This window comes from Solea solea, chromosome 14, assembly GCF_958295425.1.
Source record: "Solea solea chromosome 14, fSolSol10.1, whole genome shotgun sequence".
In the NCBI taxonomy this organism is placed as follows: Eukaryota; Metazoa; Chordata; class Actinopteri; order Pleuronectiformes; family Soleidae; genus Solea; species Solea solea.
The window spans coordinates 16342057-16369776 of record NC_081147.1 but is presented as its reverse complement, the minus strand read 5'-3'; the positions used below and the strand labels follow the sequence as shown (position 1 = coordinate 16369776).

General features: G+C 41.8%; 2 protein-coding genes across 2 annotated transcripts in view; one reads left to right on the top strand and one right to left on the bottom strand.

Annotated features, from left to right (window-relative positions):
- The window catches only part of LOC131472235 (dedicator of cytokinesis protein 2), an 84030-nt gene that overhangs the window by 21199 nt on the left and 35111 nt on the right, over positions 1–27720 (bottom strand). Inside the window, exon 26 of the mRNA XM_058649191.1 lies at positions 24079–24174. Within this exon, the coding sequence (XP_058505174.1) occupies positions 24079–24174 (96 nt within the window). The remainder of the gene's footprint in view (positions 1–24078; positions 24175–27720) is intronic.
- Positions 215–22306, top strand: LOC131472236 (protein INSYN2B). Its single transcript, XM_058649192.1, has 4 exons — positions 215–356; positions 12449–14332; positions 16653–16727; positions 20373–22306. The coding sequence occupies exons 2-4, from the start codon at positions 12771–12773 to the stop codon at positions 20548–20550; spliced, it is 1815 nt and encodes a 604-aa protein (XP_058505175.1). The 5' UTR covers positions 215–356; positions 12449–12770; the 3' UTR covers positions 20551–22306.

Here is a 27720-nt window from a genome sequence, read left to right as displayed (position 1 = left end):
AATAAATAGAAAGATATGGAGCAAGGAGAGAAATAAAGTGGAGGGATTAACGGAGTAATGGCATCTGGAATATAGATGTATGGATGTATATTGCATTGAGAAGAGAAGAAAAGAAAGAGAGATAGAGGAGATAGAGGAGAGAGAGAGAGGCAGAGGGGGAGAGAGAGAGAGAGGAGGGAGGATCACTGGGCTCTGTGAACATGTGAGGATCGGCAGCAACAGAATGAGACAGAGAGAGATAGCGAGCGAGCGGTAAGGAGTCAGAGGAGAGCACCACTGAGGACTGAAGGACTATAGAGAAGAGAGAGAGAACAAGAACAGGAGAAGAATACGGACCAAAGAGGAGGTTATGAAAGGTAAGTGATTGAAACAGCAATGAAAGACAGTTGATTAAAATCCAAAGTGTGTGTGTGTGTGTGTGTGTGTGTGTGCATGTGAGTCATGTTTTCTTCCTGGCAAAGACGCTCTGTAATGACCCTCTGAGGAATGTTTCTAAGAGTACACAACCTGTTCATTCAAGATTTAAGACGGTGGTCCGGATCGTTCATGGAGGTAATAGTGGAATGGAAGCAGCAGCTGAGCAGCCAAGAGCAAGAAAGGAGAAAATCCATAGTCTTAAAAACCTCTGGCCCCAAAACAAAAACAACAAACAAACCGTGTTCTCCACGGACTTTGACAGGCGCGTACATCTGTGCTGTGTATTAAACAGTGTGCATTGTTTTTCCCATAAAGAAGTAGAGCGACCACAGTGTGTGTGTGATGAGTGAGTAATTCTGTCAATGATGCATCTGCACACTGTGCATTATATATGTGTGTGTTGTGTAATGTTGTGTTGCATCATGTTACATTACCACTATAATTGACCTTTCAGAATGATTACAAATGCTTACATTTCTGTGTGTGTGTGTGACTTTGCTGCTCTATTAAAAGCATCTGAAGCAAACATCAGAACAGCTACTGTAGCTTTAATATGGGATTAGATTGCAATGACCCTTCTTTTATACACTAACGCTGCCACTAGTGTGTATGTGTGTGGGTTTTCGAGAGTGTCTCAGTCTGAGGAGCCGGTTAAGTTCAGCACTAAGATGTGGATTGTGGTTGAGTTAAGGTTCGGATTAGGCATTTTCTGGTTATAGTTAAGGTTAGGGATGACGATGTGTTTAGGGGTGCCTGAATGAACTGACGTCAATGCAGGGTCCTCATTAGAATAGCTGCACAAACCTGTGTGTGTGTATACAAGGTCATGGGAATTTATACGACCTGAGCATTTCAGTCAGTTAAGTGCATCATTTAAAATGAGTGTTTGTGCATGTTTGCGCACATTGTAATGTCTAGTTGTGTGTTTCGAGCGTTATCACTGCTTTTTCATCAAATGCATTAAGAATATAAGTATAAATGATGAAGATACACCTGCTTAGAAGTGTTTTAACATTTTATTTTTTGAATTTATGGTTAAAAAGATGTCTTATTTCCATGTAAAACGATTGTTTTACGTGGCTATGAGGTTATTAGTGACATGTTCTCTATGGAGGAATGATGTGCAGCCAGCGTTCTTGCCTAAACTATTGTATTTTGTTTTTCATAAATGTGCTTTTAGTTTTTCTTTGTATCATTTTAATGTTTTGCTCAAATACGCAGGAGAGATTTCTATTTCAACACAGCAACGCAACAACTGCAGCAAGAAAACAACAACAACAACTATTTAAAAGGCAAATTAAAGCAGAGGGAAACACAATCAATAGCTTATGGCATTATACTGCATTGATATTCTTTATACGCCATTTCTAAAGAGAGTGACCAGTGACGGACAGAAAGGGAAATACGTGTTAACAGAGAATGGCAGGAGCACAGGGGCAGAGTGGAAAGACACCGCAAAGGCATTCATGTGTGTGTGTGTGTATCTTTGACACTTTAGCTGCTCTGCTAACCAGACGGACTGTCCAACTAAGAAGATGAGACGCTGTGAAAGAGAAAAAGCAACTGGAAAGACAGAAGGGCAGGGAGATGGATGAGGGAGAGGTAGAGAGGGCAGTGGGGGCAACAGGATGGAGAGATAAGGGGAGGGGAGATGGCTTGTGGGTTAATGATGGAGAGATTTGCCGCGACGTGTGGACAGGACCAGCGATACAGCAGCAAAAACAAAGAGGAGATGATCGAAGAGGAAAGAGAGATGAGGGAGTAATCACAGGAGAGAGAAGGACAGGTGGAAAAAAATGGAATACAGAGATTCTGTGTCAGGAGGAAAAAGCAAAAAAAAAAAAAGGAAGAAAAGGAGTCAAGGGAGGAGAGCATGCAGTTTAAACAAGAATGTGAAACCCAGACGATATGACACTCTAGGCCACACTGAGGTGTGTAGTTGTGTATTTGCAGCACATTTTAACATAAATTCTTCCTCTGTTGATTACAAGCTCCAGTTTTCACTTCGCCATGTTTATCACAAATATCTGGTGACAAATAGCTCATACATTTTCAGTTTAACTTCTCTGCTCTGGAGCACACATCTCTACAGTAAACAATAAAAGTGGAATATTAGAATGGTAATGCACTATTATGTCTATATTTCACCTCTTCCCTTGTTATTACTACCTGGCTATAAATACCTTTTTAAAATAAAACCAAAAAGAGGGACAGAGGGCCGACTAAATGCAATAGGAAATGACTTTGCCCTCATCACACCCCAATCAATCTCCTTCAAATTGCCATAACAAGGATGGGGGGGTTATTTTTTTTAATAATATGTAGGTTTGCACATATGTGATTTGATTAATGTGTGAACATAGAAGTCTATAAATCATGTTATTGCTTGAAACAATATTAAAACTGTTAACCTATAGTCCTACTAAAAAGAAAGAAGCCCTTTAAATTGACTTTACTATTATAGAATTATAAACATTAAAGTTTAGGATGTTATTAAGGCTGACAAGTCCAGGCGAGCCAATACCTCACTGGTCTAATGAAGAAAAGTAATCCCAGGTTTAATTCATTTTCTGTTTTGGTCCAGTGTATGCATCACTGATTCTAAACACACACACACAAAGTTGTACACAGCTATTCTTAGGAGACTGCCTTGACTTCATCCATTTATTTAGCCTAAACAAAGTGTTATCCCGAACCTTAACCACAGCCTCACCACAATTCAAATATTAGCCCGAAACTTAATAATCAGAAATGAGGTTCTGCCTCATTAGAACCAGGCTTTGGTCTCCATGAGGACTACTGGTCAAGGTTAGCGTTCATGCCCGAAGGGTTCCTAAAGAGGTAACAAATAGGAAAACACACACACACACACACACACACACACACACCACAGTCCATTTGGTCTGTCCAGGGGCAAGGACCGACAATGTTAGCTCACACACTGTAGCTTTGAGGTCATAGCTTAAAGGAACATTAGTGTCAGCTCCAAGAGATTTACAAATTAATCTTTGTGTTTGGAGTACACTTTGATTCTGGTAGTCATGGATCTTTTACACTGCCAACAGTGAGCTATAACACGTCACTACAGGAAAAGCACACGTATAATGAAATGAAGGATGGCTGGATTCCATTTTGCTATTGCTAAATTAGTAATGTACCTGGCTGTTGTTGTGATTTACGACCTGGGCTTTTTCCTACTATAATGCTACGTTCACACCAAACTTCCTTGCAATTTTTCGTGCAGTGGGATCACTTTCCAGAAGTCGGCGTATTTTGGCCGTGAGAGAATACAGAACTTTTTACCAAGAACCATGGATAATATCAGACACACTGTCTCATTCTATCTCTTGTGGAAACGTGTGCAGAGAAGAAACCGCTGCCGTGTGTACGGAGCTCCCCAAGAGAACAGTGGAACTTGCCAAGTAGTGGGTCAACATCCCTGCAGACATTTCCACAAAAGATAAAGTGCAACTTGTGTCGTAGAGCTCCGAGTGCCCACACACAAAAATCCATCCAGGGTCTGGATGCTGGCAAGTACGTTACTTAATCTAGAGAATGTCTACGCAGATCAGTTATCACCTCAACTCGATTCTTTGCCAACGTTGAACATTTTCAACTCGAGCATTAGAGAGATTGTCGCGTCTGTAAGTTGACTCCATGTAAACAAATGTGTGTCCCTGTGCGAAAACAGCATGCCATTTCCAAAGGTCTGCAGAACAGAGATTGTGAGTCTCTAAAATGGTCATTAACACGCTGTGTACTTCACTACGACACACAAGTTTCTCTGTCATTTGCAATGCATCATGAGTATACAATACAAACACAGTAATTGGCAGTATTTGTCACAGTAATGTACCTGACAATATAGAGATGAGCTGTGATCTGGCTGTAGATGAGGTGTTTTACCATTAAATGCTGCTGGAGTCACGCAGACGTTAGAAGACCTGGTGCCGTGGACGCACAGAGGAGAGGAGCAGCTCCACATACTCACTCTCTGCAACACGTAAGTTGGTCAAAAACAATAGTCATGTGACTTAACTTGCCGTTATGAGTGAAGTTGTAACAGAAAAGTTTATCTTACATAAACATCTACTTAAACTTAAAGGCTGTTCTGCATTAAGGGCACATATATGTATACGAGTAGCTGAGTTATGTTAAATTAAGCAATTGACTCAAACAAGAGAAGTTTTCACCTGTTTCCTTCTGAAAGAGAATGACTTCTATTAACAAGCAGTATTTACATGTGTTTGCCACAGGTGTGGACGGACATTGCATCTAGTCAATGACATACATGGAGGGAGACTATTTCCAGGTAAAAACAGTTGTCATTCGGCATATTTCTGTCCGACTGTCAGGATTTTCTGTGACATTTTAAATGTTGTAATATTTGTGATAGGGATGATCTCACTGCTTATTTTAAGGTGTTTTTGGTAACTATAGTGAAAAATTAAGAGCCACTTTCTGGTTTAGCGTGACTAGACAGTTAGGAAGGACATATGATCAGCTGGATCTTGTGCTAACTGATCTAAGTTTCTTCTTTTTTGATCTGAAGTTTCTTTTTATGTGATTTTGTGTTTTCAGATGCTTTACTGTTATCAATCCAACTCACGGCTCCGGATCCACTAAGGTGATGAATCGCGGAAGTGAGAATGTCAAGGAGAAGAGGAACCACTGCATTGTACGTCTCTTCTCAAATGTTTAATGGACTTTGACTGGAGCCAAGCATGAGTCGTATGTAAAAGACTCCCCATGCAAATGGACACTGTACATTCATGTAAATGGAAAAAGGTTTTACATTTAACATGTTTGTATGTTGTTGTTTAAAAATGCTAAGAAAATTATAGTGTTGTACTGTAAAAAAAAAAATAATAAAATAAAAGTGTTTTGCCACAACTCTTACTCTCCTTTTGTATGACACACAAATGAATGCACAATAATTGTGTTTATTAAATACATGGTTACTAGAAGCAATTAGCAATTTACCAGAATGTATTGAATTTTGGATAAACAGCTAATTGTTTGCCAGGTAAATTCTGTAATCTAAATAGAATATGGCATTACTAGTTAACTAAGTTACAGCTAGATGTTTTTTTCATTTGCTGTAATTCCCAAACAAAAAAACTGCTAGCGTGTATACAGCGAAATACTGCAACTTTATAGTAATTACTAGCAATTTAAAAAGACTTGATTGGTAACTTTTTGCCAGCTATTTCCAGTGCATTTACAATTGTTCTATTACTCGAAACATTTGAGTGTGGGATGGGAAAGCCGAGTTCTCATATATCATTTTTATTTCCACTGTTCCAGTTGACATGAAAAGACGCCTCAGATTTCAGTGTAGCAGAGCGACTCAATCTGCCACTGACAATGATAATCAAACTTGAATGATGCCAGGTTAGATTAGATACTTGGCTTTTCTGATATGAACATTACCCCCATGTCTCCTGGCTGTTAAGTTGAAATGCTGATGAAGGCACTCTGTCCCTGGAAATGCAGTTGGACCCAATTAAATTGCACAGCACAACAAGCCGCAGAACAAGCTGAGCTATGGTTTCCTGGCTGTTCTGATGTTCATTACTGGATTCCTCCTTCTGTCTGAGGTGCAGGGATAAATGTTTCACCAAGACAAAGGAAGAAATGGAACCACTGACCAATTAATGGAAACAAAAGAAAAAAGTGGATGATACAGTATACCTGCAATGGATGCAAATATCAGACGTGTATACACACATACAGTACTGTGCAAAAATGGGTGGACATGAATGGGTAACACTTAACATTAAGAATGCATTAATTAACGTTAGTATATGCTGTAATAAGCATTTTCTAACAGTTAATTAATTTGAATGCTACTTTAATTTTAAAGTAGCATTTAGTCATTTAATATGAAGGTTACTTAAGGTATTATTACTTCATACATTAATCAAGGTTTCCTAAAGCTACTTCTAATGTCAGTTAATGGAGAGATAACTTTCAGCTGTTCATGGAAGTATTGAATAAGTGTTACTTATCTATAATTAAGCATTTTAGATAACCACACTCATGCTAAAAACTTATGGAAGGTTTTCAAACCCAACTAGTTACTTTGCCATTTCTGACTTCCATGGGTTGAATTTCATTCTGGCCCAGGTTGCCATGGCCACCTGGAAGCTTTCCCTGCTGCTGTTAAAAGCAGGTTCATCCCCATGACGAGTAAGATGGGGGAGATGGTGCAGCCTGTTTTGAATTCTCCTTTCAAGACATGCGACTGAGTTATAAAGTGGGTAGCTGTGAACAGTAATTTTAATCCTCCAAAAGTAACTTATTCCCCTGATGTGGTGAGGGATGTGGTAGTGTTCCAGGGCAACGTTGATGAGACTATGGGGGATTGATGTGTATTCATTTGTCAAATCCAGCCAGGTAACTGCTAGGTTGCCTTTGACCTTCTTGGCCTCCTGGATCAGTTGGCTATGGACAATAGTGTGTTCCAGCATCCAGAGAAGCCTGGGACACCACCCTTTTGGACTGAAATGTCAAAGTAACTGTTGTTCAGCATGCAGTGTGTCAATCATCTGGCTAGGACTCAGAAGAAGATCATTCAGAAGTGGATGATGTGTGAAGAGTTCGCTTCCTTTGGTACAAAGCAGCCTTCTACTGTTTTCCAGGAAGATGGAATGGTGCCCTTAACCCAAATCCTGCGCAGAAGCTTCCATAGTCTAATTTATATAATTTGTGCGGTATACCATTTGGTCATGGAGCTGATGATGCAAGACTTCTGTATGATGTCTCTGACCTCTCTCCATCATGGTCCTCAGGCGTCTAGCGCTTTTTTGGGCTTCTTGACACTGCCAAACTTTGGGTGCCCAGTCATGGCTTGGTCTCTAAGGGGGTTGCAGTGGCTCTCTTGAAATAACTCCTCTACAACATCCTTAGGGCAAGTCAGACTCCCATATCTTGCTTCACAAAGCACAGTTCTGGTAAATGTACTGTTTATAAGTCCTTGATGAACTGAGTTCTCCTTTTCTCCCTCTGTTTCCTCAGTCTCTGAGTCCTTTCTGCCCTCCTCAGCTGGCACAGTTGCCCCTAAAGTTTGCTGGTCAGTTCCTTGATGTCATCCTTTTCTTCAGGCCTTGCTCTTTGAAACTTCTTGCTCAGGCTCTTAACCTCATCCTGCAGAAAAATTATCTTGCTTTCCCTCCTGTTAAGCTGCTTGACTGGTGGTTCTCTGGTGCCTCTTCTCTGCTCTGTGCCAAAATGCTCTCCTGCCATATTGAAAACCATTGCTGTTAAGCTCTTGATCTTCCTCTCTGCTGTTCCTGCTAGCATGGTTTCCAGTTCTCGGGCCAGGTCTTAGTCTAGTTGGCTCTATATGACCCTTTCTCTCACAGGTTGGTTGAACAGGGGGTGGAGTGGCTCAGTGGTTAAGACCATACCTTGTGTACGAAAGACATCATGGTCGCAAGTTCGATTCCACCCCTGGCTAATTGTACTGGATTCTATTGTAAGTCGCTTTGGATAAAAGCATCTGCTAAATGACATGTAATGTAATGTAACAGGGTAGTAACAGGGGCGTCCTGTGCTTCTGAAGTACACCAACAGGTGCAGAGAGATCTCCAGTGCTGTGGCAGCTTCCTGAATGGGGTCCTCCAGTGTCTCCACTCAACACTGCACTTGTTTTCCTCCTTTTCCACTCTTGCTCCTCTGGTATATATTTTAGTATTCTTGAAATGCTTACCACATTGGCACATTAAGTCTCTCACCTGACAGACCAATGTAACAGCTTGTATTAATTCTTTACATCAATTAAAAGAGGAGCAATTAATAATTTAGTCTCTCCATTTGCTTAGGATTACTGTGAGTTGCAACCTTACAAAAACATGCGCAGGCTTATTTAGATTGATTTGTTTTGGTAGGACCCTCAAGAGCAGAGCCTTTTCCTTCCGAGTACAGTCACTGAAGTAAATTGTCTTGTGTTGAAGAATTTGATTTCTCAAGTTGCTCTGAGCAAAGACAACAGAGTGAAAAAAAAAAAAGAAAAGGAAATATTGTTTTCTCTTTGCACAATTCCGTGTGTGTGCCTCGTCTCAAAAGGCAAATAAAGTGCTGCATCCGTTCTGTTGTGGGGTGAGGGGGCGAGAGAAAGTGAGTGAGAGAAGCATTGTGATTACAGAGCAGTAAAGTGAGCCTTGGTCTCCCTAAAACACACACACACACAAAAACACACATAGGACCCATCAATCGCTGGTTGAAAAATGAGGCTCACCTTGAAACGACAAGGGACTCAATTAGCTGTAGCATCCGGTGCTGCGTTACCACTGCAAAGGCATGGGTGCACTCTCATTCAAACCTATGTGTACACACACACACACACATTCAAGGGCGAGCAGACTGCATTTGTCTGCATGTAGACAATTACTTTACGGCCCAGACCCATTAACTGGCAAATTAAACTCATTGGTTTTATAAACAGTTTCCATAAAATGCTGCACCCTGTCAAGACACTCCATGTCGAGTTTGCATGCCTGTGTATTTGGTGACAGATGCTCAATCACATTTGCAGTGCATATTGATTACAGGCGAGCAGTTTGCGCAGCTTCCAAATTTTTATTTTTTTGTCCTTTCACATATTTATTTCTGTACTCTTCAACACACTCTGTGACACCATCAGAGATTCCATCTGAGGAAAATGGGCCTTTGCATCTCTTCTTCTGAGATATACAGTACACGCACATACTCACATATTGCTTTTATCTCGTCTGTGAACCTTCTCCTTCATCTGTTATTTCCCTCCCATCCTTCCCACCACCTTTCTCCTCCTCCCTCCTGTTCTCCCTTTTTGGTCGCCTCCCCTTCATCCCCAAACCAACAGCAATACCTCCCCTTCTCCTCCCTGTTCATTTTGGCACAGCTGGGGGTGTGATATAGGTGAGAGGCTAAGATTAAATATAGAGGCAGAGGAAGAGAAGAGAGAAATAAACAGCAACTCAAAGACAACATGACAGACGGAAATGCAGGTGGTGAGAGGAAGAGTGCGACAACAAGCACTGGTAATGATGAAAGACAAGAGTGACGGGGAGGGGAGTGGTATTCAATACGATTTAGAGACCGAGCAAAAGAGGGGAAGGAGGAGAGAGACAGGAAGCCATGTGAATCACAGAAACTGACTTCTGAGAACATGGTGTCACTTTCTGCCTGACAGCCTGCAGGTCAGGGGTGAAGACTGAGACTTGAAATGGTTGGCACCTTCCCACCCACCCGCAACACCCACACATACATCCACACAAAAATATAAATAGGAGGTGACAGCAAGGAGAGAGGAAGTTTGTTGCAGCAGGTGCTGCCACCGCGAAGAAAAGAGGCTTGGAAATGAGCTGCGGTGAAATTATCTTCAACTGACTTAATCTGAATCCCAAGGCAAAGTACTCGATGGCACGCATAAACAGGCAAACGCACACTCATTGACACAGTAGGCATCTCTGCACACGCATTCTCGCCTCTTCTCCCTGTTCTGTATCTGTCTACCTATCTCAGGAAAAACATCATCATCACCTGCAATTTCCTCTTGCAAACACATCTACATTAATTTCTCATCCACCTGCTGGAGCTGACCCTCAATCTGATTTCGATAAAGAAATATGTATTATAGAGAGGTATTGTTATCATTCTAACAATAATACCTATAATAATTGATACTATCATTATTGACGCTGTTATTCTAGGGTATTACATCACATTGGCATCACTCTCAATATTGTCATTATGCCAACCAGCCTGCAGTGTTACATAAATACATAAAGTTACACAGATGTTCCCGTCGTCTCCCTCACTCGTCTCTTATTCTCTTCCCTCTCAAATTATTTCTCTGCATTCAACCCAACTGGTCGAGGCAGATGGCCGCCCATCCTGGGTCTGGTTCTGGTTAAATTATCATGTTCAAAGTTTCATCACAGAGGGACGATGACTAATAACAACTGATATTTAAACTGTTCCAATTTGATGCTGTTGCTCAAGGGCAAGGCCTCCAGGATTAACACAGTTACATGGCGAAATCATTCTGTTTGATATTTTATTATTTGAAATGAAAAGTGAACTCCTGATATTATAAATTACAGAGGGAAAAACTATCGCAGGACTAAACTGTCCATTTTAATTTAGCTCATAGCGTCAAAACAGGTGGAGACAGCAAGCTTCACAACGAGTTAATATAAGTCTCACAGCGCATTAACGTGAGTGAACCCTCCATCCTGAATATTTATGGACTATTGCAGCTGCAGTGCAGCAGTCAGGTTGTGCTTGCATCTGTCCAGTGGAAACATGTCTCAAACTACAGAGAGAATGACGAGAACATTTCAAAAACTTTTTTTTTCGAAAAGGAAACTTTCAGTAAAAAAAAAAGAAAGAAAGCTTCCTCACAAAAAAACGTGACGTTACTGATCTCAAAGCATCTAAAACAAATATGTGAACAAGCCTGTAACTCGTTTATTTTTCAAAATAGTGCATTGTTCCAGCCTTGACACTGTACAGCAAGCATCTGTGCTGTGATGTTGCACCAGCTGGCTTGAAAAGCTCCTTTTCTTTCTTTCCGTGCGTGAATTGTGTGTGTGTGTGTGTGTGTGTGTGTGTGTGTGTGTGTATGCCACGTCATTGGATGTCACACAGTGACTGCAATGAAAAGACATCACTGTATGCAGAAGGGAGACAAACTGAAAACAAAGGCATTTCATCATCATAATTATTGATGAGACCGTTTGTCATCTATCTAAACAGACATCTTGTCGATATAGAAAGGAATCAACAGCAGCAAAGAGGGATCACAGGTAGGAAGTGGTCTGCTTTAAACATAGGTGGATAGAAATTAAGAGAGCATAATAAAAGCATTTCCAACCTGTACTGAAAGCTTGTATTCTGAGCAGACGCAACACAGTTAATTGCCCTCCAAGTGTGCGTGAGATAAAATCATTCACTAAAATGTGAGCTCAACTTTATACCTGACAGTTAACCTCCCTTTACTCTTATAGGAGCTTTATCTCTTGCCAATAGTGTGCTGCTGCAATCACCTGATTTCCTCAGAGGAGAAATTTGGTTATATGATCTCGCCTCAATTTTAAAGCCAATCGCAGTGTTAAAGTGCAACAGTAAAGTAAAATCTCAGTGATGTGAGCTGAGGATCATAACGTGTGCAGGATTTCATATTTTTTTTTACGTCTATTTTATGTGCCTGAAACGTATATTCTCTTAAACAGCCAGAATTCACGTTACATAAAGAACTTTGTATGTACCTGTATGTATGTTTGTAAAAAAAGTCTTTTAAATAATAACATAAGTAAAAACTTTTTTAATCACACTTCCATGCATGTCAATTTTTGTAAATTGTAGTTCTCGTAGAATAGAATAAATGATAAAGGGTCGTGGTAGGTTGCTCACTCCTACGTGTTCACAGGGATTAACGGGTTGTGAGGGTAGTAGATTGGTTGCAATATTCAACTTCACAGCTAGATGCCACTAAATCCTACACATGAAACGTTTACCATAAACGTGCAAATGCTTTGCAGTACGTGGGACGTATTTAAAAGGAAATCTAAACTGCAGGCCGTGAGGCATCCTTGCTTTACATATTGCTTTGAAAGGCAAACACAATGCCCCTTAAAGTGTTTCACGTTGTGTCATCACCACATAATGCCAGACTACAATAAGTGATGTTCTATTTTTCAAAGATTTATTGCACAGAGCTCTGGTGAGTGTGTGTGACTTGCATTTGTATACACATTTTCAGATACCTGTAGTCGTCTATATTATTCCAGAGGAAGAAGTTGAGAATTACTTTTGCCTCTTTAACTCCCACCTACCTTCTGGTCTAATAAGAGGCTGAAAGAGTTCTATTGATCTGGTCAGTGTGTATATTCAGTTGAGGTTCCTCAACCTTTATGTGGTGCCTTACCTGCCTAATGTCTACATCTTCTTGCCAGTATTTATGTTCTCTCCCTCTTTTCTCTCTGTCATTCACCTCATTCATTGACTCTCTTATTTCTCTCTCTCTCCCTCTCTCTCCCAGAGGTAAACCAGCAATTCCCAGAGAACGCGTTCAACTCATCCTCTACAAGCAACTGGTGTGAGACTGATTTCCAAATCAGAAACCCAAACCAACAAGGGGATCATCAATGGGAGACCACTTTAAGTCCACAGCCTTATTGGATATTGAATTTCTGCCTCCACGTCCACATACAAACTTCCTCACACTGCCGCGCAGGCTGTGAGACGAGCTGGAGTCATTGCTGCTTTATATTGGATATAATCCTGCCGACATTGTCTGATGTCACCGATTGCCCCAATCCCATTTAGCTCCTCTGGGGGCTGAGCTAAAACTGCAGAGGAGTATGGGCAGGAGGGTGGCTGATCCAACCAATCCAGTGCCTGCACTAGGGGTTCCTCTGGCAGGGGGGCGATGGGGCCCACTATGCAGTGTTGGGGTGCAGACATCTCCAGGACTGCGGATTTTCCCCTCCATCAAACAACAGAGCAGCCAGCCAACCAACACACATCACCCACTCACCATGGCAACAGACAAAGCGACGACAGCAGAGACGGAGGAAGTTATCAGAAGTGACAGCCACAGTCTGCCTGTGTCCAAGGAGACATCTCAGAACGAGATCAACAGCCTCACGCAGGACGACATGGGGTCACAAGGGTCAGGCAGCGGAGTTTACTGCCAGATCAAAAGTATTGGGACAAACCCCAAGGACACAAGGGGGAAAAAGACAGCTCGGTATACAAACGGAAGTGTGGTAGCATCTGATGTGGTGGGAGGGGTTTGCACTGAGGCCACAGACGTTGAGACGACCTGTGAGCGGAGGAGGGTGCAGTCGCTACGCGGCGAGAGCCATCGCTCAGTCGTAAAAACCGCAAGTGTTTGTGCGGCCGTACACGCCACGCCACCTCGGCCCTGTCGGGTGATGACGAATTCCCCGGCACGTCTCTGTGGGACTTGTGGGAGGAGACGATCACAAATTGCACCGTGTACAGGTGCATGCCGTCGCAGGGCTGTCAATCAAATAACAACCAGCCAGACTTTACCTAATCCTCCACGAAAACCGTCCGTGGCGCCAGACCAGTCAAAAAAAGACTCCTCTGTTGTGAACGCGCAGTCTTGCAACAAAAAGACAGAAACGGCAAGCACCTCCACACACACACCAGTCAAAACATCACAGATCCCCCGGCTGTCGCACACTATGCCAAAAACACGCAGCTCACATTCCAACCACACAGCACACAGTCAAGACAAAACTAAAGCTCCAAAGCAGCAGACAAGGCCGCATTCTGCCGACTTTACTAACTACAAGGACTCCGCCACGCAAACGACAGAAACACAAAACAACACAGATGGAACCACAGCTACCACACATACAACACAAGAACACACACCACCTCTAGACGTGACGGAACCACATTCAACTGACAAACGCAAGCATAACACGGCCAAAAACCCGCAAGCTGACGAACAAACGCACTGTAAAAAAGTAGTCCATGTCACACCTAAACCTGCAGCTCCTCCCCGTACCAACATCCCATCTCTTCCACCAAAAAACTCTCCTAAAACCACTCCTTCCAAACCAGCCACACCTGTAGCACAAACCAAAAACAGCCGGGACACTACAAACACCCCCAAGCGAACCTCGTCAGCGCGGATCAAACTCAAGGACAACACAGAACAGAGGAGCAAATCGTTCGAAGACCGCACACTGCCTTGTAAGACTCATATGACAGCACAATGTAACGGGGCTCCAGGAGGACTGAGGACTGGACCTGCAGGGAAAAAGCCACGTGCGCTGGAGGGGCAGCTGCAGAGCGTTGAGGAGAACCTACTGTCCAATCAGGAGAAGATCAAAGTGCTTCTCAACGTCATTCAAGACCTGGAAAAGAGCAAGGCCCTCAGCGAAGGGTGAGTGAAGGGAGATAGGGAGGGGATGAAAAAAAAAAAACTGGGACATGGGGGATGGGATGTATAAAAAGAAAAAGATTAAGATAAGGGACATAAAAAAAGTATAGAGACTAGGTCAAAATGTAGAATACAGTATGGCTGGACTGTAGTGAAAAAGAGAAAGTAGGTAAAAATCTGCTCAAAAAGTCACTAAAAGTTGCTGGAGGTTGTAATACTCCAGTGTTTTTTATTAAGCATTCAGCCTACTTTTACATGGTTTCACCTCTCTATCTTGTGTGCTTCTCTCCTACTGTTTTTCCTTCTTACATTTACAGTGTTTGACTGCAGGCAACTTGCCCAATAAGCTCTTCTCAATTATTGTTGTGCTTCTGCTTACAACAGTATAAAGAATTGACTGAAACTCAACCAATTAAGACCTCATTCAGACCCCGATACCGACATCTGTCCACAGTGATCTATTTACGGCCAGAATGGAATGGGGTGTATGTGGTACATGCTCCACTGTAATCAATATTAGCAAGTCTCAATATCTTCTTTTGTTATTTTTCCATATATATATACACCTATAGGATATAAAGTCCCAAAGGTAACCAGTGTTAGTAAGATGAATCTTTCTGCTCGCCAAAGCTAAATTGCAACTTCTAACTCTAATTACTTTAACACCATCCTTTTGTTTCTCTCTGCTATACAGCACATACAGTGCAGTTGGTTTTCCATACTTCGATCAATGCCTTCCACTATCGCCGAGGCTGTGAAACTGGCTCCAAGCTACATCCATCCTTTTATACTCCTCCACCCTCTCGCGTGTCTTTCCTTCATTCATAATTAATACTCCCCCCATTCTACTCTGCTTATCTTTCACCTCCTTGTATACACTGTGACTCGCCCCCTCTAATGAAATTTCTGCCCGATCACCACTTATTGATATTTCCTTTTCCATCACTGCCTTCTCCAGCCTGTTCACTGGTGTTGAGTGTTAACTTTCACCATTCAATTTTCTCCTCTCCCAGCCCACTCTTCACAACGTCTCTCCTACAGTATTACCTACGTCTTTCTCCCGCCATTACGCCCCTGCATTCACACATTTTAGTCACCTCCTTTGCTCTTCTCTATAAACTAAATGTCATCCCTTTATCTAATTTCTTCCAAAACAATATTTAGCTCCTTCTCCTACATGTTTTTTTTTTACTCCTTCTCCTCCACATTCTTGCTATTCAGAGTTAAACGCTGTCTCTTCCTCCAAGATAATCTCTGTCCCATTACCCAAGAGGGGACGCATTTAATATTTAAGATTGACATAAGGATTGTGTGCCTATATCCTGCATGTGTGTGTGTGTCGTGCTAAGTGAACAAACAATGGCAAATGGATAAAGGCGCAGGGTGTAGAAAAAGGGGGAGGCAGAGAGAGAGAGTAACTGAAAGCAAGAACAAAAAAGACAAAAAGTGAGCGAGGAGTAAGAGAACTAAGAGGGGCTGCATGTATCTGATGCTGTGAATAGAAGTACTCTTAAGTGTTCCGCTGTGATAAAAGTGTCGGCTGAACAGAAAGGATTTTTGTGCTCGGCTCGTCGGTTTCTTTCCTCCTGAAGCACAGAGTTCTCGTCTCTTGCCGTTGCCATCACGGGTAAAGACTGGTAGGGGAGAAAATGTGATGCCAGACACAGAGTCCATCTTGATGTAATTAAATGCCTACTTATCGCAATGAATCAGACGCTCTCTTGTCTTCACAGCACGGAACAGGGGCAGCCGAAAATAATAACAACAACAACAACAAACTCGGCAACAAATTGTTAAAATTAAATTGCATGGCAAGTCGTGAGCTTTTCAGATGTTCTAAATATCAATTTTTATTATAATTTGAACAATTCTGCTCCTCCAGCTCTGAACTCCTATGCTTGATGAGAGCAGAACTATTTACCCAACTCGAAATGACTTTTACTGAACCCTTTGCTTCCACAAAGTGTGCTTGAATGTGGTGTTTTACCTTACCAGACCCATGTAGAAAGTCACTGTGTGCACACACACACACACAACGGTTAGCAGCAGTTTTCACCTGCTTGCATACCAAACAGGCAGGTTTTCAACCACTGGGACAACTCAACTCCTTCCTTTTCAGGTACACCACATGCTCACACACACACACACGCACATGTCACAGTTCTGAATGTGTGTGGACGGAGAGAGCTACAATAACTGTGGCGGTTGATGGCGAGATTATTTCCAGTCCAACAAATGTGCAATCTGTCGTGAGTGACAAAGTCGCAGTGTAATATTGAAGCCCGTTGCTGTTGTAGTGTTTCACCATGTGTTGTCTTCACAGTCGCAGCTCATACAGAACGGGTCAGGACATAAACAACTGCTCAACCTGCCAAAGGACAGCCTGCATCATTTACAGGTAACCTGATCAAGATAATGAGCTTACTGCATTACATAACCATGCAAATGCAAATGACAACACATTCTCGCCCAGAGCAGAATAACAAATAGACCTGCACCTTTTCCTGGAAAAGGTCTAGTAGCTTTAAAAACAGCAGGAGTTCTGTTGTTTTTCCAGAGATTAATCAGTAATTCACATAATCTCTTTTTTGTGGTATTTTTATGCACTCAGATTTTCTGATATCGTGTTGTCTCTCCGCGCTTTTCTCCAACTCTTATAACTTATAACATTATTTACACGTGCAATTGTGTTGTGTGCAAACATGCAAATGAATCGGGTCTTTACTCTTGGTACATTTGTCTCTCGTGTTGTGATTGAAATTGTAGTTGAAAACCGTACGATCTCATAGAACACACTGCTATTTTACGCTCGCCTGACACTTCCCCCCGTCATTCTCAACTTTTCATTTAGCAAACCATTCCATCTTTTCATACCATGCATGCCCAGCAGCACTATCAAACTGACCCACTGTCCACCTGTGCCTCATCCATTCTACAGTTGTGAGATTATAATCACTGAACCTCCACCACTGCTCTCTCTCTCTCTCTGCCTTCATACGAGACAGAAAAAACATTTCCTTGCTAACTAGAAAACTCTGGCATCAAAAATTCCTTTTGGTTCGCAACTTTCTTTGTGCATGAATAACACCAAAGTGTTTGAAGTGTACGCCGCTTGTTTACAATCATACAAATTTCCCTTGCATACCATGAGGGATAAAGACACATTTTCCAGACCCTTTATTCCAACTCTCTGGAACTCTCGAGAGGCCCTCGCCTCCCAGCAGCCCCACATCTGCATCCTTCCTGTAATTTTACTTTCTACCCCTCCGTTGTGTTATCTCATAGCTACTGTGATACTTTTCTAATACTTTGCACCAAACTCTGACACTCCCCCCCCCCCCCCTTTTTTTTTTATATAATTCTTTCCCCTGAGCTTAATTACCACAACAGGATCCTTAGCCAAGAAAGTTAATGAACACCAAAGGGAGAGGACTGCCACTTGGTGCCATACTCATACACCTGTAAATATACAGTATGTACTGTATAATATAAGATAAACACACATTTTTAATGAACACTCACAGTTTCCACTGCTTTGCACAGCCACATGCACAGAACTGTGTGCAAAAAAAAGACGGGGAAGAACAAATTTGTTGACACACCCTATACAGAAAAGGGAATTATGGCTCTACCACCTTAACTAGAATACATTGATGGGGGGTTCAAATCTACGGATCACAAAACAGATCTATGGATCAGCAATCAGTGAGTAATAAAGGCACCATTTTTATTTCTTTTATTAGCCCTTTTTCTAGGATCAGAGCCTTCCCTAATCTCAAGAGTTTTACACACATCATTAAACCCCCTTCCCCTCTCGATTGAGATTTTCCTTTTGTGCTCCACTTTCACTTTGTTTTTCTTGTACACACACACACACACACACATAATTATGCATTCACACACTGTGATTAAGCCCACCAATATGGATACCCGCGTTGATTAGATAACGACATACATTGCACATGCATAAGCCAATACACACACACACACACAGAAAAGGCATAATTATACTGCACAATTTGTGGACAGATGTATGCAGTCTACTTCCTCATTATGTTTCTATTTCTTCTCAGTCAGTATACGTTTTATTTTCACAAATGCACATGTTCAGCAGCCCATTGTGAAAACACAAAAAGCCAGGAGTGCACGAGCTTCGTTTGTTTGATTGGACAGTAACCGCCTTATCAAAGCCCCAGAGAGGATTCAGGATAAAAAGACGGCTGGAGATAAGGAAAGAAAGTCACAAGCAGAGGATGAATGACATATGGGACTCACACATCCCTCCTAAGGGTTTGTGTTACTTTGAAAATAGTGGATTTGATGTGGGCTGGCTGTCTGAGGATGTTATGCCATTGTCAGCACTAATTAATTTGTGTGATGAGAGACAGAGGGGAGAGGTACTTTTGACAGCCACTCTGGTTTTCTGCCATGACAGCTACAAGAACAGATACATACACAGTATGTCTATATAATGGGACATGTTCTGTATACACATATTCTTACCTAAGCGGAGCAGGGAATCAAACCCACAACCCTTGAGTTGAAAGACGACTCACTCTACCACTGAGCTACTGTCTCATAATTACAGGAGCTACAGGACGACAGAGTCATGCACACATTTGCACGGATGCTTAAGGCGACAGTAGAGCTGAAGCGATTAATCGATTATTATTACTTTTGAAGTTTTTTTCATGATTAAAACAAGATTTCCGATTGTTTAAGCTTCTTAGATGTGAATATTTTCTTCACGTCTTTGCTCTGGATAACAAAGAAATCATTAAAAGTCAATCATTTTGGTTTTTGGACAAAAAAAACAAAATGAAAAAACAGATTTGAGAACATCATCATTTGCAGGTCAACATTTTTTGAATGAAAGTAATCGTTAGTTGCAGCTCTAGACGACAGCTTGCTGAATGAATTAAGGGCAGCAGATTTTTCCACTTTGGCATAATCCCATGAACAATACGAACAATATTGACAGAGAGAGCTATAGAGAGGTTGTAAGAGGTGGAGGAAGTGCACTGCTGGAGACGTTTGCAAAAGACGAGCCATCATTCAAGAACAAGACAATTTAAATTTACTAAAGGGTGATTTTTACCTCTTCCTTTTTTTCCACTCATTCCCTTCATCCCTCTTTACTCGGGGTGCAGACATTTATCTGCTCTCACCAAGTCTCCAGTGGCCTCTCTTTCATTTTTTTCTCACTGTTCTCCTTCCATCAGCCCCTGTGCATTGCCTTCATCCCTCACTCAGCCTTGGGCATGCTGTAGAGGATGCACATGTGGGCGCCAGGGGAGAACACATGTGTGTAGTGTGTGTGTGTGTGTGTGTGTGTGTTTTGGCATACACAAGGATAGGAGTAACTGTTGTTGCCTCTGCTCCCCCTGCCTCAACATGTGGTTAATTAAGTCTAGAAGCAGGGCCCTTTGCAGCTCCACTCCTATAATCCAATTGAAAAAGAAAACACACACACACACACACACACCAAAAGCAGAGAGAAACTCTACTACACTTTGACCTGCAGCAGTGGACACTTCAAAAAGATGGTGTGAAGAGAGCACAAGAGAGAGAAGGGGGTTGAGAAGAGCATAGAAAAAGAAAGCCAAGAGGGTCTGCTTTGAACACATCAGAGGAGCAAAAAAATGTTCCTCCCTTGCTCCCCATTTTAACACCTCCATTTTGCAAATGCTCTTCTCCTTCTCTGCTCCCTTTTCCATTCACACCCCGCCAACCTGTGATCTACTGATGCATGAAGCACAGATGAACACTAACGGGTGGGGGGGGCGGGCGAAGTAAGGCCTTTTTAAATGTACACAAACGCCTGTGACATTCAAACCATTGTCAAACGAGTTCATTGACTTATGCAGCAACTCTCGGGAGTTTCTCACGAGAGCAGTGTTGAGATCCCGTGTTGCCCTGTGACGTTTCTGCGTATACACACAAACGCTCCCTCAGTCGGGTCTGATAACATTGTAAAGTCAAATTTTCATTTTTCACACCTTATCAACCGCTCTCTCTCTCTCTCTGACACTTTCCTCTCCAGTGTGGAACATGATTTCCGACAGCAGGAGGGACGACTCCAGGTCATTATGGAGGCCCTCGAGGGGGAGTATGATGTGCCTGCGACTGCTCTGACCAAGCCCATGCAAGCTCCTTCCAGCCGCACTGGCACCAAGGCCCGTGTCAAGAAACTCCGCAAGAAGTGTTTCTGGTGGCTATGAACTTAAAATGACAACAGCCCTCCTGGGAGGCAGGTGCATACAAGAGTGGATTATGACCCACATCAGCTCTAGAGTATAGGGCAGCTCTTTCAAGGGCAGTTAATGTGTACTGTGTTCAAATTAAAATCAAGTAGCATCATGGCAATTTTCCCACAGCGACCCATCCTCAGCTTGGACCTAAATACCTACCAGGGATTAGGGGTAGAAGAAGTGGAAATGCACTAAAGAATGAAACTCGGGCCAAAGGAGCTGTTGATCTCTCCTCTCTCAGATCTGTATGACAGGAATAACAATCTTCTCTCAGTGGGAGCTAGACTTGAGCAACTAATTAATGACAGTTATCTGACTTCAAGCGACGATGCTGTTCTCCCCTTACGGATTGCAGAACAGAGAGAAAACGAGTCGACGCTTGACAGACGAACAAACCGTTCCTGTAACCTGCTGTTATAACAGATGGATGGATGTATGAATGATTTACGCCAAGACTCATTTACACCGACAGCTGGGAGTTAATCTTTGGTTGAATTACAGCAATAAGAAGGCGAATTTGAACTATTTGGTGTTTGTGTCTTTGAGCGGGCTTGAATGTAGACAACAACTGAAGCGCTACGAGGACATGACCCTGCTGTGCTCTCTGGAAACAGACGGCTCACACTGCACGGACATCAGTGTTTACAGAAGAGCACTATGTGAAAGGCAGCTGATCAAAACACTGGCAGGCTGTGTCGACTTTGTCCGACACGGTGATTGATTTTTATTTTTCCCCCTTATTGTCATCCAAAATGGAAGTGTTTTGCTGTAAATCTTAATCTTGTTTCAAGGATTTTCACAGACGTGCATACATGCACATACTATAAAAAAACACAGAAACACATATAATGAAAACATTCAGTATATACTTTGTTTTCTCTGAAACGGTGCACTCTAGGGGTGAGACCAGTAATCAGTTCAAGGTTAAAGATTGGCCTGTTCCCAATATGAAATGTTGGTATTTGCAAAAAAAAACAAAACAAAAAAAAAAAAGGGTGCCAATTAAATATGTTTGATTGCTGTGAAACTGCTGACGAAGGCTTTTTCAAATCTGACATTGCAAGTTGTGTGGAGCGACGCTCCGCCCGGATGTGATTCTGCATGATGTTAGGAGTCCAACGCTTTCATGTAGTTTCTCAGCCAACTGTGATTGTTCAAACTTTTCACAGTGAAAACAAAACTCAGTCCAAAACACTCCCAGATTGTTTGTTATTTCCCAAATGCAAACATTAAACTGCTCATAAAAAGGCATACCGTAGGTAATTTGCACAGCTACTTGCTTGTTCTGTAACACTGAGAACATGCAGTCCCCTCCAAATGTACTTGTTTTTGCTGTACGTTGAAAACACTTGGGTTTGACATCAAGAGATGAATAAGAAAAGAGATCAGTATTTGAGCTTTTACCAACTGTGTGTTAAACAACTGGTGTTTTTGTTGTCCAGGTGTGTCCAAATAAATTGATTAACCAAACAATAAAAAAAAAATAGCAGTAAATATCCACTCTCACTTTCAGCTGTGGGTTCTGCCTGTGCAGACAACATGAAGACCACCGAGCTGTCTATGGGAGAAAAGAAAGCTTCTTTTTTTTTGTTGACGCTGTGATATGATGGGAAATCAATCAGAGCCATTGCACAAACATTGACCACAGCCACTGCAACTATGTGGAACAGCAAACAGGCATCAAAGCAGTAGACCGAGGAAAACATCAGCAGTTGATGACAGAAACTTTGTGAGAACTGAAAAAAAACCCCCCGAAAACTACTGTCAGTGACATCACCAATAACCTTCAGGGGGCCAGAGTGAAGGTAACACAATGCACACCAAGAACATGAGTGCAGAGGCTACACAAGAACACGCAAACTGCTTATTAGCAAAATTGGAATTTGCCAAAAAGGCTCAAATGTTTTGGGACGTAGTTTAATGGACCGATAAGATTAAGCGTCACTAAACTGATGGAAAGGCGAAAGTGTGGTAAAAGAAAGGATCTGCTCATGATCATGATGAACATAGAAGCTCTTCTGTGTGTCATGGCATAATGTCATGGTTTGCGCTTTTTCTGGGATGGGCTCATTGATCTTCACTGATGATGTAACTCGGAATGTTACAGAAAGATTTTTGGCTACCAATTTAAAGAGGTTCAACCCAAATGTTGTGTTGAGATCCTTCATCATAGAGCAAGACAATGATCCAAAGTACATTTCCAGACTTCAACCCTATTGAGCATGTGTTATACCAGCTGACAGAGAAGAATGCAAAAAGTTTGGTGACGTCAGCGGGTCAGAGGCTTGATGCAGTTATTGCATGCACAGGATTTGCAACGACATTTTTATGTGCTCCTATAATACAGACGCAGAAATAGTAAAAAGAAACAGAAAATCTTCCAAAACATATCTTGGTGTAAATACCTGGAAATAAAAGCTGAAAGGCTGATCTCTTATGGTCTTATATCCATCTTTCAAAGTGTCAATACCAAACATTATCAGTGTACAGCCAATATAATGGCACTGGCCTCACTGTTCCGACACCTTTGCCACAGCGAGTCGTTTCATCTGGCTACAGCAGTGCAACAAAACCAATTACTATTCCGCATGGGTGTATCCCTGTTAGAAACACACACCTGCAACACTCACACAGGCACACACCGATGCTCACTTCACAGCAGTTTAGAGCCTCACCACTAATCTCACAAGAGTCTGCCTTGAACTGCTTCCCACTGAATATCAGCCACCAATTACAATCCTGGATAACATCGCAGATATTAATTACTCCGTCTCTATTCAAGACCTTATCCGCACGGAAACAAAACTTTACTTTTTAAAACATCTATTTTTCTTTGTCATTTTTAAAAGCAGTTTTCCAAGAAATGTCTTCATCCACACACCCCCCCCCCCCCAGAACAACTTCTTTTTTAAATAAAGCTTGATTCCAAAAAGTATACAATCACAGAAAGCGAGCCAGAATGAACTGAGTAAATATAAGTTATTATCAGGAGAAAAGACCAAACAAACGTCAAACACAAGAAGAGGGAGGTGACAAAGACAGCGACAAAGAGCAACAGAGAGAGGACGATGACATCATTGTTTCCCCAAAGTAACATATTGGTTGTCTACACGAAAATGCAACGGTGGCTTTTTGAGATTATTTTGGAAAATAAGCATTTCAGTGCTCACAAAACACCTGTTCCGTGTGGTAAAAAGCCAACATTACAAAAAAGAAGAAAACTGTAGCAGATTCTCCTGTACTTGTTTTCGTGTGTACGGCCCCAAAACATCCTGTCCATGCTTTTTTATGAGCTGTCCCATAACCGAGTGAGCCCCCTCCTTCTGTCCTTCCTCTTCTATGTACAATAAAAGTGTGTCTTTGGAACTACATTTCTCCGTCGTCAAACATACTTTATGTTTCCGCGTGCAGCTGCACGGCCGACACAAGTGAAAGCAGAGTTCTACTAATATGCAAGAAAAACACTTGACCCATGTGTGTGCAGAGTCATGTACTTACAATGAGAGCATGTTCACGGCCCATTGTGATGACTGTCTGGTTTATGATCCTCAGCAGAGACACAACAATGTCCTGGATGTGCTGAAATGTTTCCCCCTAGGATAACACAAGAGACAAAGATTGTTATACTGTACTTTTGTGAGTGTAAACACAAATGAAAACATGATCCACTCCAACGTAACGTCGGCACTGCTTCGAGGAACACGTCAGAACTTCTTCCCCCTCAACAGAACTTTGGATATTATGCATAACTGTGCATAGTTGAGTTCCATTAGAGTGAAAGGGTGGCTGATTAAATTAAAAACACTTTTCTGAGTCAGAAATTCTGCTCACTTTCCAGAAAATGTGCCTCACCAGCAGATTAAGTTAATCATCATCAGCGTGGCTGCTTGAACCTGAAAAGGCTCCCGACACGTGTGAATGTGGATTTTTCTGTGCAGACCTGCTCTCACATTTTAACTGTTCTTTTCCCTTTGAAGCTACTTTTCCAACATGTTTCTTTTGCTCCATCTGCCCAGGGGGAAGAGTAGTGATGAGACGCATTGAACTGTCTGTGTGTCTTTGTACCCGGTGAAATATACCATTTCCTGGTTTTCTTATAATTATTTGAATCATCTGCACCTTAACTTAAGTCAGACTTCCAAACCTAATCAAATTTCCAAATAATTAAACTGAGCAATGGAAATAATTGACACCAATATTTGAAATTAAAAACCTGACTGTGGGCATTTTAACACTACAGTCCAGTACAAAGAGGTGTGTCCCAGTGGCCTGGGTTCATAATATAATATATGCTTTTGGTTTCGAGTCATGTAAAATATAAAAGGCACTAAAAAAACAAAACAAAAATGTGAGCCCTGGGCATCCACTGAAGTAATATAATGTGGTATTTGATTTGAAATCAGTGGGTCACATTAAATAGAAGCAATTAAATATAGCTACTTTTATATTTACATTCAAATAAAAATGATACCAAAAGGAGAAATAGCCATATAAAATGTAAGCTCTAAAGTCAGCGTAAAGCTTTGTTACCCTACAATTTGGAATTCATTTGGCCCTTTTCTAATATTCTACATAGTGGTTGGTTTCCCACTATGAAAGTAATACCTACTCAACGTGGGCGGAGTCATCACTGTGACTAGTGACTTGACTTGAGATTTTAGATTTCCCTGGTAAGTGTTGGCGATTAACCCACGTTAATCGCTTAGAACCTCGTCAGAGCAAGTACTTAAAAAAGAAAGTACATGGTACCAGATGCTATCGCTGGTGGAAACGCAACCTAACCGTGCCGAGCCAAGCAGAGGAGCTGCTGAAAGGAATGTGTGAAAATGAATAAATCATGGAAATTCACTTGAAATATAAAATACTGTTTATTGTTTTACATAAAATAGTGTGTTTATTGTTTTACATAAAATACTGTGTTTATTGTTTATATTTATAGACTGGAAGCAACGCACAAGTGAAGCATCTGCTCCAGCAAATGTGTTAATGCAGCTACATGCATTTGTGTCCATGTCCAATCTGACCCAATTGTGTGTGTGTGTGTGTCTGAGTTTGTGTGTTTTGTCCTTGTATGATCTGATCAGCCACGCATAACGAGGGTGAATCCAGAAATAACAAGCAGGTAAAATGATTTCCACACAAACGTGTGTTTGTTGCATGAAGAGACGTGCTCAGAGAGCCACCTCCTGTGCGTGTGGCAAGTCAAAGGTCTCTTCACTTCTTCCAAATTGCACAAGTGCATCATCAGCTTTATAGCATCGTGATACCACGCAAACACAGAAAACACTGTTTTGGAGGTGGGATGAAAGAGAGAGAGAGAAGAGGAAAAAAAAAAGCCCTCGTGAGTCATGTCTTTCTGTCTTCCTCTGTTAGCATCATCCTTTTACTCGCCCTCACACACACAGGAGTTGCTTAAGAATTCAACACAACACACTCGGTGCCCACTGACATGGGCACTGGTCTATTGCGTCATCCTGTCTTACATCTGTTTGTCTTTGAGAGTCTCTTTCTGTTTCTTGGAGGTCTTTGTGAGGCGACATCTTAATCAGGTATCACCGAGAGTGGAAGAGAGTCAAATAAAGTAGCACCACCATGTCCTCCCTCTATGTTGCTTTTATTATTCATCGTATCTACTGTATATCTCCACCTCCTTCAGATGTAAGACTTCCTCCAGCTCCCTTTGTCTTTCTTGTCTTTCTTTTTTTTATGTTTTCCTCTCATATCTGTGAACTTCACATTTTCTTTCATCATCCCTTCATGACCGTGAGCAGTTTCTCCTTATCTGGCCTCTTCTGTTTATGAAAAAACATACATCTTACATAGTTTTTGGCTTTTTCCAGATCCCACACATCAGTGTTGTTGAGTAGTGTTTTCAGTGTCTGCAGCGTAAAGATCACAGCCACGCAGAGGTGATGCAATCATTACAATGCATGTGCAGTCTTTTGGGCACACACATGGATGACACGAGTGAGTGCATTGGTTTGTCTTTCTCTAGAGCGAATTGAAGCTCATTTTGTTCAATAATGAAATACATCAGAACCAGAACTCTCTCGAAGTGTCTATAACACTTAATGCTCCAGTGCAGAACTTCCCCCCCCCACGAGGAAGTCGGAGTAATTACCAAAAACACTGCTGGTGACTCGACATGACGTATGTGTGGATGGCAAATGATGACAAACGATGTCATTTCACTGATCAGCAACAGAAAAGAAAGTGGACAAAAAAACAAACCGTGCATCATCACGATAAAACCACATTTGTGTTTCCGAGTTACAGCTATCATTAGCATTTTAATCACTTCAGTTTGATATTATGATATGAACATAGGAGAGGTGTCTTGATGACACATTTATTTGGGGTTATAGTAAATAAGCTGACAAATATTCAGTTAATGTGTAAAGTTTACTATCCATCGTCTTATCCGTTACTGATCAATCAAGACGCCTAAGATTACGATGACTTGTCAGATTTTAACTTGGTACACAGCTGTGTGACACTATTCTTATTCCTCTCCTTATTTGAGCTTCCCACTGCTAGGATATTAAACATTTGGTTATATCACCCAGGAGCAGACAGGAGCCTTGCTCTCTGTCACTGGTTTTGTGGTCCGCACACGATTGTATTTCTTCAAAATGAGACCCCATGTCTCAATGGTATAACCCGTTTGAATGGAGGTTAAATTTAAGAACCTCTGCCACGTCCTGCTTTTGTCATCAGACTCTCTCCACTCCATTCATGACTTCTCCCTCTCCTCTCACCGTCTCTCTTCTCACAACGCTCACGTCTCATTAGCGCCATCCAAATGACTGGGGCTGTAAAACGCCATACCTTCACTTCAAAGACTCAGCAGGTTGTCAACAACTTGCAGAAGCAATTAAAAAGCCCTCAAATGGATGCGGGCGATGCATTTCAATGCATGTGTTGATAATAAAGATGGTTAGTTTGAGAGTTAACGGGGTTTCATTTCGACAGATCAACACATTTGAGAAAATCATAGTCACAATATTGTTTACCCTCATAATTCCCTAATGCCTTGTCAGATGTTTGGTAGTTTCTGTGACCTGCTTTGTTTTCAGTGTTAGCATGGCATTATTATCTTGGCATGTTTGGTTTATTTTTTGATTGTAATGCAGACCGTCT

What these genes read in the sequence shown, in the direction of transcription:
- LOC131472236 (XM_058649192.1), top strand. Translation starts at nt 12,771, where the DNA reads ATGGGCAGGAGGGTGGCTGATCCAACCAATCCAGTGCCTGCACTAGGG. An exon ending in AGCAAGGCCCTCAGCGAAGG is followed by an intron (nt 14,333 to 16,652) that starts GTGAGTGAAGGG and finishes TTGTCTTCACAG; the next exon opens with TCGCAGCTCATACAGAACGG. An exon ending in ACAGCCTGCATCATTTACAG is followed by an intron (nt 16,728 to 20,372) that starts GTAACCTGATCA and finishes TTTCCTCTCCAG; the next exon opens with TGTGGAACATGATTTCCGAC.